The sequence below is a fragment of the Rhagoletis pomonella genome, unplaced genomic scaffold (assembly GCF_013731165.1).
Source record: "Rhagoletis pomonella isolate Grant_MI unplaced genomic scaffold, Rhpom_1.0 Rhpom_scaffold_00011, whole genome shotgun sequence".
In the NCBI taxonomy this organism is placed as follows: Eukaryota; Metazoa; Arthropoda; class Insecta; order Diptera; family Tephritidae; genus Rhagoletis; species Rhagoletis pomonella.
The window spans coordinates 21654222-21667860 of record NW_023458565.1 but is presented as its reverse complement, the minus strand read 5'-3'; the positions used below and the strand labels follow the sequence as shown (position 1 = coordinate 21667860).

The 13639-nt window shown below is 33.3% G+C and overlaps 2 protein-coding genes across 3 annotated transcripts in view; both read left to right on the top strand.

Moving 5' to 3' along the window:
- The window catches only part of LOC118746824 (heparan sulfate 2-O-sulfotransferase pipe), a gene marked incomplete at its 3' end in the record, with an annotated part of 67112 nt that overhangs the window by 11130 nt on the left and 42343 nt on the right, over positions 1 to 13639 (top strand). For both annotated transcript variants that reach the window (XM_036480761.1, XM_036480760.1), the window contains 2 exon segments: positions 2157 to 2320; positions 3050 to 3108. In XM_036480761.1, the coding sequence (XP_036336654.1) occupies positions 2157 to 2320; positions 3050 to 3108 (223 nt within the window).
- Positions 10539 to 13639, top strand: part of LOC118747089 (heparan sulfate 2-O-sulfotransferase pipe-like) — a 14076-nt gene continuing 10975 nt past the window's right edge. The window contains exons 1-2 of the mRNA XM_036481080.1: positions 10539 to 10700; positions 12231 to 12793. Coding sequence (XP_036336973.1) covers positions 10539 to 10700; positions 12231 to 12793 — 725 coding nt within the window. The remainder of the gene's footprint in view (positions 10701 to 12230; positions 12794 to 13639) is intronic.

Sequence of the window (13639 nt, the reverse complement as noted above, 5' to 3'; positions counted from 1 at the left end):
AAAAAAAAAATTTAGCTCGAAAAACATTAGGAATATTTGAAGAAAATCAACACGTGGTCATTGGTTTGAGCCACTGTATGTATATGTATCTCCAATCTTAAAATTTCTATCTAATACGGGTGAGAAATTAAAGAGCTAACAACAATTTTGTAATTTTGCATTCACAATTTACACATATTTATTCGTTTGTATACATATTTACAAACAAACTCAGGCGAATAAGTCGCTTAAAATGTAGTTAGCTAATTAAAATTAAACCGTTTACATATGCAGATACATATGCTTATATTTGCATAAAATAAGTCTGACATAAGCGATTTTGCGCACGCTATTACTAACTCGATATTTACTTACATACGTATGTATGCATGGATATACTTTCATATGTATGAATGTATGCCTGTACGATCATCCAGCATTCATTCGTAGCAAAAGCGTTCATTGAACTTTAAATTAGAGACCACATTTTTCATTTCGTTTGCTATGCTATGTTACATATCATTAAGAAAGCAAACCGGTATTAAAATTGACCCTTACCTTCAATATTCTGGATATTATTGGCGATTCATCGTACTTTTGGCTGATTCGACGACCTGTAGTTTGGCCACTTAATTTTTCGATCAACTACTAGACATCCACATTTACATATGTATGTATGTATGTACATACGTGACGAGCAAAGGTGCCTCAACTGTTTTCTTTCGCCAATATACTTTGATCTGCAGATCAAACGTCGTATGTATGTATATTCATATGTGTATGTATTCATTACTTAAATGTGCGTATGTAAGTATTTCGGCTTATCTTTCTTTAGTTTTTGCTTCTAAGCAATTTTAATTTTTTAACGCCATATTACCTGCCTTGCGGCTATAAGCAAGCAAACATACAGTAGATTGGTTCGAAAAAGTTCAAAGACCTTATTGAATATTTTAAAATGCTTATTAATGTTTAGAGAAAGAATACAAATGCTTACAATACCAGCTTCTTTCAATTGAAGCCCCTTTTTATTTCATTAGTTATTCATATGTGAAAATATGCATATTCATGGAGTTACAAGGAGTGGAAAGGAAGGAATCATAACAAGAAACAAATATTGAAATATATTTAGCTCACTAAAAATATGCGCTGTAATTAATGAAAAAAAAGTGTGTGGCAAAAGAACTTAAATATAAAAATATATAATTTATTAAAAAATTGCGCCATATGCATGTATGTATGTACTTATGTATTTTCAGCAGAACTCGCTTAATGTAGTTAAGCTGACTTCAAAAGTGGCACGTGAAAATCACTTCATTTAGTTTTTCGTCCCAAAAACCTAAATAGTTCTATAGTATTGGCTTTTCAGTTTCATCTAAAAAATTACAGAATGTTATCTCTTTGTTTTTTTCTCTGTCTACAATAATTTGAGTTATGAATTTTTTTTTACACAGAAGTTGAGTAAAATGAGTACATTACAAAGTTACAAATGTAGAGTACTCCCCATAATACTATACTTAAATATTGCGCGACACTCAGAGCTACCATTGTGATTTTTTACAATTTTTTTGAGATGGCATATTTTCAAAAACTATTTTTTTTTATCAAAAAATTTGTATTTGAAAAATTTTTCAAGAAAAAAAAATTTAAAAATATTTCCTTTCATCGAGAATTTCGATGTGTGTATGTGTGATTTTTTTCAAATTTCTTCCTCGCCCCGCTCTCGAGATATTTGGAAAACTATTAAATCGATTTGTTTTTGTTTTTGTGCTGTAAAGTTTTTAAAAATGTATTAATCAAGCTGAAATTTCATACATATTTATTTATTAATTATGTTTATGCATTAACTCTAAAAGTTTGAAACGAATCAAACACATAAAGTGTGAACCCCGTCCGTTTTGGTATGGAATGCCCCATATACTTATTTGCTCCTTCGTCCAGGAAGGCGAGTTTTTTAATTTTAGAAACCATGGACCGTATGGAAAAACTAAGCAATTACTTTTCTTAAAACTTCACACCCTTTACTTAAGTTTATTTGAATAAATCGAGTCTGAAATTTTAAGAAAACGCAATTGCTTAGTTTTTGTTCACACGGTCCTATATTTTTCCCATGTATATACATAGTTACATACCAAATTTAACTAATAAATGTTTGTATGTATTTTTTAATTATTTCACAGATCCGTTGAACTCATCGCTATATTGGCCATATCCTGCACATTTTTCCTTTTTATGCATACAAATAAATTAAATAGTCGCCTCAAGGAGATGGAAGTGAAATTACAACCATCGGAATTTTCAGCACTCGGCTTAACTGGTAATCACATCAATTCCAGAGAATCAAGTGAGTATCTGATGCATGTAATGTTTATTAAAAAAAGAGATTTTTCGCTACTACATTTAAATGCTAATTACCAAAAATTAAACGGAGTTTAGAAGCTTTGTAAACTGTCATTTTTGCAACATTTTTTATATAAAGAATTTAACATCAATATAATTTTTTCAAAGAATGCGAGTAGCATTTATAAGTATATTTAGGTAGTTAAGCCAGTTTTTTGGATCAATATTATTCAAAACTTTAAACTAAAACTAATTTTTTTTTCACAAAAAATGAAACCAAACAAAAAATAAGTTACCAAAAGAGGGGCTTGTGGTGGGTAAAATTTTTGTTGTATGTATCTGTACAAATTTCAAGGGCAAAATTCGCATTACGAGTATTTATAAACGGGTAATGTCAATGATTTTTTTCACAAACTTTTAGGGTTATTAATTTAAAATATGTAAATGTTTTTGGCCGAAAAGGTACCACATTCAACTAAAGATATGTACATAATACAAAAAAATTTAATTCGGGTATATTGTGCCCTAACCGCCAAAAAAAAGTAAGCGACATTTTTTTTTTTAAATTGTGATTAAAATAAAATGCAGATTGTGACTAAAATTAAAATTAAGATTGAGACTCAAATTTAGGTTGAGATTGATACACAAAAAACTTTTCTTTAATTGAAGTATTAATTTAAACTAGAGTAGCTGACCTTAAATTAATTACACCACCTTCGTTTCCCCATTTCAGAACGTGATAATATCAATACACTTCATGGCACATATCAATACCTAAAAAGTACTGGCCAGGTAAGTTATATGTTTTATAAAAAAATGTATTTTGCTTATTCATCGAAACCATTGCATTGAATCGCCGTCGTTAGTGTTATGAGTACATTTCAACATTTCATGGTGTCATGGTTTTTGAAACATTATATCTTGGTTCCAGTTCGTTGATCTATCTCATATAGTCCATTCGACATCGGTAACTTTATAGTGCTTGTATTGAGTGCGCGTTGCTTTATTCTGAAAATTCAACTGCATTCTAATCGACAAAATACATTAACTCATATTCTCGATTTCGACATCGTTTTCGGGTGCATGCGACTGTCATAACTGCGATTGGAATACGTCACAAAGCACTTACTAAGAAGGAGAAGTGTGAATTAACAGCCTGAGAATACCCTGCAATAAAGTGAAGTGATATCGAAAAAAAAATACTGATTTGTGGAGAAGATATGTTTTATTTTTAAAAGTCAATAAGTATGTAAGTATTTTAATAGATTTGGTAAATATGCTTAGGACAAAAACGACTTAAATTAAATTTTTTATCGATGATTTCTAAATAAGTAAAGCCTAAATTTTTCTTTCATAGTATCAAACAAAGACTTGACTAACAGTTAATACCAATAAAATGAGGCGAAAGATATTGTGATTTCAAATAGATACATAAAGAAAATAAAACACTATTTTAGAATATTGCCCCGCAAAAGTGCGCTTGAAAAACTCAGGCATCAGTTACTTCCTTCTGAGACCCATTATTGCAAGCTGCATGAAGAATATATTGTACATCGTCCATTCGGCATCTTGTCTCACAAATGGGTTTTCTTCCTCACAAACACCTAAAGCAACATAAATACATATACATACATACCACATACATACATACATACCATAAAAAATGAATAGATAGAACACATAAACATAAAACCATAAATACCATAAAAATTAGGTTTCCTACAAGCCACATAAACACATACTTACATAAATACATACATACATCGTACATAGCAACTTACATAGAGTAAAACCCATTGAAGCCGATCGCTCTACGCCTAGAAATTCGCCACTATAATTCTCTACCATCTCTCTCCTTTTGGCCATTGGTCTGGAAACTCTTTATGAATGCTACTATCTGATCTGTCTCTTGGCCCCTCTTTAGACTCTATTATACCTATTTAGTCTATGCCTTTGCATGCCTTTGGCCGCTAACTAACCTTTTAACTTTGTGTCAGGGACTTCTATTATTTTGAAAGGAACGAAAAGTTATAGGGAAGCGAAATTGAAAACAAAACAGTAATTTGAAAATAATTGTTTATGATTTTAACCACAAAAAATATACAGGTACATTCAAATGTATTTTTAAGTAAGCTGCATTTATGTACTAAGTATGTAAGTGACTTCAAGGTAAAATAAATCTAGTTGACAACAAATTTGAAAGCAATTGCAATTATAAATTGGTTTTACATTGAGCTTGAACAAGTGCAGAAAAAATTTTTATTAATTTTGAGTAAATATTTCTTGGGTATTTTTCCAAAAGCAAAATTAAATATATGTATGTAACACAAAATCTGTGTTTAGTAGCAAATAAAATGCTTTGCACAAGCAAAATATTTTAAAATTTCTATTTGGATGTATGTCTTCTTATGTTTTCCTATAAGAAACTTCTAAGCAGAAGTTATTTATAATGATGGAATTCATAATATGTAAGGAATAAAAATACTAATAGCAATAAAGTCGGAGTCTATGTTAAGCAAATGTACAGACATACTATGTATACGGGTCAATCCATGTGAGATCGACCAATGGTTGGATTTTATTTGGATGGATTTTGGTCAGAACTTTTCTTTTATCATATAACAAAGTTCTGCCAAAGTAAAGAAATTGAATAAACATTTCAATAACTATTATAGGTACAAAAAGTTCTGGTCTCGTTTTCGGCTTGCATAGAAGAGATATATGAAAGACATAAATAAAAAAAATACAGAATTTTGAAATTAAAAAAAAAATTGATACATATTACAAAAAGTCGTAGGAGCAAAAACTTAGACATTTTTCTTGCCAAATTGTGTTTTCAACAAGGAATGAAACCGAAACCGTAACCGTTTAAAACCGTTTCGTTTTTCAAAACCGAAACCGAAACCGTAACCGTTATCTTGACCTGAAAAGGAACGATACCGAAACCATTTCAATCACAGGTTTCAATCGGTTTCCAGAAATTTACAAAAATAATAAATAAAAATTTCTTTGAAATAAATGATTTATTTAACCAAAATCGGCAACATTTTGCTAAAATTCTTGTTAAGTAGTAAATAAGTATGGCAAGGTAACTTTTCGCAAAAATCTGCTGATGACTTTGTTGTTGTGAATCGATAATCGATTAATTATATTTAAGTAGTTTCTTTCCCGTACGCAATGCGAGATCCCGCGTGTGCCCAAAATAGCCCAGAAATCATGCCTGTACTCAACAAAATGGGTAATAGAGAGCGAAAATTCGAGCGTATTCGATCGTAAGTGTATTCTTCTTCGTGCCCGAAATAGCCCGAAATTTTCTCCGAGTAAAAATGGATAAAGTGTCAAAGTGCATATCAGCAGTATTGTGTTTACATGTTGCCTGCATTTACTTGGTGCTTTTAAGGAAAAGTGAATGGCCTGTTGATGTATTTTCAATCTATGTACTTAAAATCAAATTTGTGAAACCAAAATTCAATTTCCAAGCGTTTGCATTTAATACCATGTTCTGACCGACAATCAAAACATTTTCCCTTCATTTTCTTTTCATTTACAACCTTTAACTTTCATTCTTATTTTGCTTTGGCCAGGCAATTAACAATAAATCCGAAATGGCGTATTAAAGATGATAAAATATGACTTCCACTTCGATAAATAATGGAAAAAAAAGTTTTAGCAACGAAAACATGTTTCCGATGTCGGTCAGAACATGGTATAAGTGACAAAAACAAGAACAACGTGAATCAGCTGTTTCTCGACTTGTGGGCACGAAATGTGGGGGTTTGCGTTTTCGTACTTCTGAACTTTGTTCCATTTTTGAAAGAAAATGTTTCTCTTATTCTCTAATTCGATTTTCTTTCCTCAACGTTTAAGACATTGTGATTTAAATAATATCAACAAAATTTCTGTGAAAAACAGAAGCCGGAACGAAACCGAAACCAAAACCGAAACCAAAACCGAAATAAATTTTGAAGAACGAAACCAAAACCGAAACACTTGGCAAAACCGAAACCCAAACCGGAACGTTATTTTGAATCGGTTTCATTCCTTGGTTTTCAATACCTCAAACTGATCTTTTAAGATGAAATTGTCAAGGTAGTTTTTTTAAAGATATGAATTTATGAACTTTAAAATTTTTTGTTTTCAAAATTTTATATAAGATTATGTTAAGCAATTTTTAGTTAATTTAAATATATTTTCAGTTTAGAGTTTGCAATACTTTTTTTTTGTTTTTTAAAAAAACACCTTACTGAAAATTTCAGGAACTTTTAAGATGAGTTAGAGGTATGTATAAAAAAAAATAGCCAAAATGTAAGTACGTTTTTGCATTTACGATTTAATAGATTTAAAAATTCTAATTTTAAATTTTTTTTTTAACTTTGTTTAAATATATTTTTTATAAAGCCGCAAAAGGCACCTTTAAACGCGACCACAACTGTAACTGTAATATTTTTGGGATATTAAAAAATATATTTGCGAAATCCGGGAAATCCGGGAAATTTTGAACTTTCGAAATTATTTTAATATTTTTTCCCTTTGGCAGAACTTCGCTAAATAATTAAAGAAAAGTTCGGACCAAATCAAAAATGGTTGATTACAAACCATTGGTCGATTTGCCATAGTTTGACCCTTAAAATGACCGTAAAGAAATGTGTGCATTTTAGACCGTTCAGCAGACATTCATGCGATTTAAGTTACGTTAAAAATTCTGCTCCTTGTAGGCAAAATTAAAATTGAATCAATACGTCATTGCTAAGTTTTCATTCCGCAAAACTTCCTGCATACGAAAAGGCTTCGCAGAAAATGTGTAGGAGATTGTTGGAGTGGCAAGGAATCGAAGTAGGCCGGAAGACCGAAAATCTACATATTTTCTAAGCGCTCAGGCACAGTTGTTCATTGTACTTAAGAGCCTGAAAAAGGATAAAACGAAGAGGAGAAAGAGGGTGGGCGTGAGGAATCATTACTAACTCGGCACACATAGGTACTGCAGGATCTTTGATGAACCTTAGTGGTTTTTATAAACTTTTTAAAATTAAAAAAAGTTTAAATTTTTGATATCTTTTTTTTAATTTGTTAAATTTTCCCGAACTGTACACAAAGTTCTAAACTTTGCCTTATATGTTTTTATCAAGTAAAGCTTTGTGATTATTGTAAAAAATAAAAGTGTGCTATTTAGGTAAGCGCCACTGTATATACAAAAAAATTCCTGAAAATCAACGGAAATGGGCTTCGAACTGCATATTCAATAAGTTTCTAAAAAATCAGAGGAAAAAAGTCTAAAATTTTGATGAAATTTTTTTTTGAATTTCGCTAAATTTTCCTAAACTCTACACAAAGCTTCAAACTTTGACTTATATGGTATAAGTTATAGAATCTACTATATTTTTTATAAAAAATTAACGAAAAAAATGTATCACGTAAAACATTGTGAATATTGTAAAAAATAAAAGTGTGCTATTTAGGCGAGCGCCACTGTATGTAAACGTAATAAGTTTCGCAGCCAGTGTAACCACTCATCACCAAAAGTAGTACATCACCATGACCTTGTTCTTGGTGTATAGCATTTGCGCATTTTCAAGATCGTCTGCTAAAAAGGTTTGGCATAAGCATTGAGCAAGTTACCACTTAGTACTTACATATTTGTATTTATGTACATATCCATATTTACTTTACTTGAATGCTTGTAAATACTCACCGTTGGTAGTTCTATGGCATCTTGAATATCGCGTGTCATTGTCTCCAAAGTTGCTTCTTTTTGCGGCGTTGTCTCCACTGTTGCTGTGGCTTTGCCACAAACTTTTCCGGTTGAATGATCGGCAATGCATTTTTTTTTTAGTTTTGCACTTGCAAAATTGTGCATACATACATATGCGTCTATATATGTATGTACAGGTAAAATATAAGTATGTACATTGATATGCTGAAGCTTGTGTCATTGAATATTTTATTACTAATATAAAATGCTGGGATTACAAATATGCAGTTGTAAAAAAATTATTAACAAGGTTATTTTAAAATTTATACTACTTAACATATATGTATGTACATACATATTTACAAGGAATGCACGTATTTAGGTAAATAATGAAATAAGGAAATGAATTCTGATGGCCGCTGTAGCCCAGTGGTTAGAGGAGCGTGCTCAATCAATTTGTATAATACGTCCATTCCTTATCTTTTCTGACTAAAATCTGAAAAGTGAATAACAGGAAAAAGTAAAGGAACGCAAAAAACCAAATTTTTAATCCAAAGAATGGCAACAACAAAACTAATGTCAAATAAGAATAGAAATGTATGTACAAAACACATTCACACAAGCACAAGAACAATAAACACTTACTACATCATTAATTTTTTTCCTCCTTCCATTTTCTATTCACTTTTTTTATTTTTTTTAGATTATTCTCACTTTTCGTGTATTCTTTAATTTCGGTCAGTGGCGGATCCAGCGGGGGGATTTAGGGAATAAGCTACGTGTCAGTCCGTGGCGGGCCCACGGGGGTGTTTAAATGCATATGCGCCATATTAAAACACCGCCCGTGGGTGCGCTACTGACTGACACGTAGTTTAACCCCCAAAAACCCCCCGCTGGATCCGCCACTGATTTCCGTTAACTTAAATTCAGTTGAATTTCACACTTTTCAAGATTTTGGCCGCAAAAATTCTTCTGACTAAGGGTTTGTTCCACACAAGGTTTGTTTACATCCGATAGGAAATTTTGTAAAATACAAAAATGGAAAATAGCACTAAAGGAAAGGTTCAGAAATGTAGATATAAGTAGCAAACATTATAAACAAGTATTAGTAGCTGTATAAGATAAATACACATACAATTATTGTTTAGAACTGATTTGTTGATTCCGGTCACGAAAAGTGTTTTTTTTGCGTTCCTCACGCTCTGGGCACTTTTGGCACGGGTTGACACATTGAGAGAGAGTAACCTATTTTTACGTTCTAATTGTTGAAATAACCCGGAAAGCGTGTGGAACAAACCTTAAATCAGCCTACCTCGAACTGAAGAGAGTCACAGTTGCTCTCTCATTTCTGCTGTCATTTTCAAGTTAAGAAACGCTTTTTGAACTAAATATGACAACTTCGGACTATTTCTGGGAGATAAGAAACGCAACTACATAATATTAAGTTCAGACAGAAATTTTATTGAGTCAATTCATTTTTTAATTGAGCTACCGCTTGATTAGGTACAGTCATGGAAAAGTTGGTACAATCGTACTTTTATTTATTTTGAAAGTACATTCGGTACAAACCCGCCATTTAAGGAGTTTATTTGGGTATAGCGCATGCTGCTATTCGTTGGCGTTAGAAGTCGCTGCGTTTAGCGCTTCAATTCAGGTATGGCTGTAAGGGTTGTGGTTCCGTCCCAAAAACAAAGCTTAGTAAGTGGTTATTCTCTGTTCTTTTAAGCTTCTCGGCAGTGATAATGGTGTAGCTAAATATTAGAATTTTATCTCCGATCATATTCCTTAAAATTGTGTTTCGAAAAAAATCAAATTTGTTTTGTGTAAAATAAAATGTATTCCTATACATAATCTGTGAACGATGCCCACAATCGAGCGCAATTGTTTAAACCAGAGGTTCTCAAACTTATTTTTCTCGTAGACCCCTTCAAAACTTTACTGGTTTCGGTGGACCCCCTGATGCTCATTTCTAACATATTCTCAAAGCGCATCAAAAAATGTGAAGATTATATCAAACGATGTAATTTTGCATAGCGGGCGAGTTCAAAAACTAAATAAAAATAAAATATTTTCTTGTATGATAACACACTTGCAAGTTTTAAAAAACAGAGCTCGTAAAGCCATGCAAGAACTATTTCGCTCTGAGGAGTTATATTTTTTAAGAGCACTAAATAAACTCCTCACATGTTCGGCTCACTTATGAATTTGTATGTGATGTATTTGTCAAATAGTTTATTTGTGTTGATGGCATCATTTTTATATTTATCGCTGCAAAAAAAAGAGTCACTCGCATTTTTAAAACACAAAACTTAAAACAACAAAACTGCTAAGCTTTTGCGCCAAACTTCAAATTCAGAAACTGGCAAAATAGAAAAACCCGAATCTAGATAAATCGATGATAAACAAACAAGCAAGCAAGGAGCTCAAAAAATGTTCCACCATCTCATCCTCTTCAAAGCAGGATGAGCAAATGGAGTGGTCATTTACGCCTATCAGGAAAAAACTAGATAGACCTTCTGAGATTGAAGGCAACATGAGTTTTGCCCACCTGCATCCACTCAATGGCTCTCAGTCATTGCTCGGCGAGGTATCCACCAGGCCTCTGTTGGCGGCTTCGATGGTCGAATTGGGGAGTGCCATAACTGGTTGCAGATCGAGGAATACCTGGGCTAACCCAACGTGCCCAGCACCCAGAGTAAAGCAAGCTCGTTTTCTTTACCAACATAATTTAGTCGCCACATGTATTGCCGAACTAGTTTGGAAGTATTTCGATAGAGAGCTGGCCAATTCTTTAAGTGCAGCTTGGCTCTCTCTCTAGAATCTCTTCAACAAAGGTAATGGTGGCGTACTATCCTGTAGCATTGAAAAGACATAAGTGTTCAAATATCTGCCGCCGGAAATTTCCGCATCGCTTCACTCATGATGTTATACCAACATCCGATTCTTTTTAGTCTGCCTTTAAGATGATGACACAAAGTGACGGTATATATATATATTTTTCACGCCAACGTAGACCCCCGTCGAGTCTTCTGTGGACCCCTGGGAGTCCACCTGGACCACTTTGGGAATCACTGGTTTAAACTCTGGATGACTACATTTCAAATAAAAATCTTCCTTAATGTTATGTTTGCACTAAATGGTAGAGAAATTAAGTAATTTTAAGCAAGACAACGTCTTTTGGAAGCTTCGGCATATTTGAAAAGTGGGTCCTCGTACTAATACTTTCATAAAAAATTTGCTCATTGACATTGTTGTTTATAAAAATGTGATAAGAAATTAAGTTATTTACATACGTTTATATCGTTTGCGTTTAGAAATTGCCTTAAATTAAGATATTTGCTGATTTTTTTTGCAGTGTGTTGCCCAACTAAAAAACGACTCAGAATCGGGAAAAAATAATTTGGTGGGTACCACGAAGTACCTACTTAGGTCAAATTAATTTTCAAGTTTGCTTTAATTTTTTTTTTACACTTTATTTAAACTAAGTAATGATTGAATATCATTTTCGGCCATATGCGGTTAAACTTTGTTATAAGTACAACATACAGTGAGTGAGACAAATAAGACATATATATATACATAGTATCTTTGAATTATCCGGACTAAATATTTTGTTTTGCAAAAATTTTAAAGTACCCACAACATAAAAGAGGTAAGTATTGCTCTTTAATTGTTTAAACACAAACTTTTTGGCGTAATAAGAACAATTGTGAATAATTAAAAAAGAATACTATTCAAATACCAGCTAATGAAATCTTTTCTGCAATTCTTAAAAAATACTGAATGCAAAGTTAATTGCGTAAGCTTCTACCTGATTGGGGAAAATGTTGCGCTTGGATTAATTTCGTTTTATTACTGCTTGAACTTAACTATTTAAATCAAAGCCTGATCTTTTTCTCTATACTACTAAGTATGTGCTATACGCTACTTAAAAGGTGAAAAGGTGCCAAGTCCACTTTTTTTTTTCAAAATTTAGTTTTTTTATGCAGAATGATAGTTAATGCCAAACTCCATTGATTATTCGTCTCTCCTGAATAATTTCAAAAAATGGACTTAGCACATTTTCACCTTTAGGTAACGATATATGTATGTATGTAAATTATTATCATCAAATCAATTGTAGGAATGCATACATAATTACACACTCCCAAACATACATATGTACATATGTAGTACAAATTGTAAGTCTTCCATTCCGCTTGTCTTCACTTCGTTACTGTGACAGCTACAATATCTAACACCAGAAAGTGTCAACACAACAACAAAAGCACAAGTAGGAATTGTCGTATTCAATCGTGTACCCAAAGTGGGTAGTCAAACATTGATGGGCCTCTTGAAATTCCTTGGCAAACGTAATGGATTCGAAGCGCGTCGCGATAAACCCTCCTTAATGGAAACTGTACTGGTGACACCCGCTTTTGAATTAGCGCTAGCCGATGAGATAATGGAGAAAGGAGCACCGACATCATATTCAAAACATGTGGCATTCATAGATTTTGGCCGCTTAGATTTGCCATGGCCCATTTATATAAATCTTGTGCGTCATCCGGTAGAACGTTTAATTAGTTGGTTTTACTATGTACGAGCGCCCTGGTACATTGTGGAGCGTAAGCAGAATTTCCCCAAACAATATAAGGTACCGAGCATAGCGTGGTTGAAGAAAACTTTCGACACATGTATTTTGGAAAATGATGCGGAGTGCATTTTTGAGCAGGGCGACGATCGAGGTTTGGGTGATCATCGCCGTCAAATGCTATTCTTTTGTGGGCAAAATAAAGAATTGTGTATGTGAGTAAATAGTTTAGAAGTAATTTTGTGGATAAAAAAATGGGGTTGGCTATTGTAAAAGAGGCACATTTAAAGGTCAAGGAATATATGCATATGTTCTCTATAGAATATCGAAAAAAAAAAAAAAAAAAATTCGAACCGCCGACCATTCAAGTCTTCTTTCGAAAAGTTTAAGGCAGCACGAGGGTACAGCAATAAGTTCATGACTTCTCGATTGCTTGATAACATTGAAAATTGAAAAAACTTGCTATATGGTGTTTTATGACCAAAGTTTGAAAGTACGCGAGATATGTGTGTTTGTAGTAAATATGTAGCAGAAAAGGCCTTACAGGCATTAAGCAGAGCTTTAACGGACAAGTTAAACGTACAAATCTAAGTGCCTAAGCCGCAAGTCTAGCAAACGCTGGACAGTCTTAGTGGAGGTACTGCGATGATTCCACATCGTCGTCCATGCAGCTGCAACAGAAGGGGTCTGGCGAGGCAGTACAACACACACTAGAATCGAGACATCGGGCTTAGCCAGCCTAAGGAGATCCATAGACCGTCTCCCGTCCGTCCACGGCTAGAGCGACCTCGCAGTAGAACATGTCCGGGTTTTTCCACAGCGTTTGCTGAGTTGACCCGTCGCCCATATTTCCAAGAGAAGTCCACAATTAGTCAAGGGAGCTTCCATTTAGTCTTTTCTTGGCGATGTTATCTCTAGGGTGCCGCCTCTGGCCAGTTCATCATCCACATAGTTTCTTGTAATATTTGTATGCCATAGTGACAAGTTGATGAAAAGATGCCGCCTACAGGGCCACGAGCCATGTGGGACCGTTATAGGGAACTGAAGAAGGAAGCGAGACG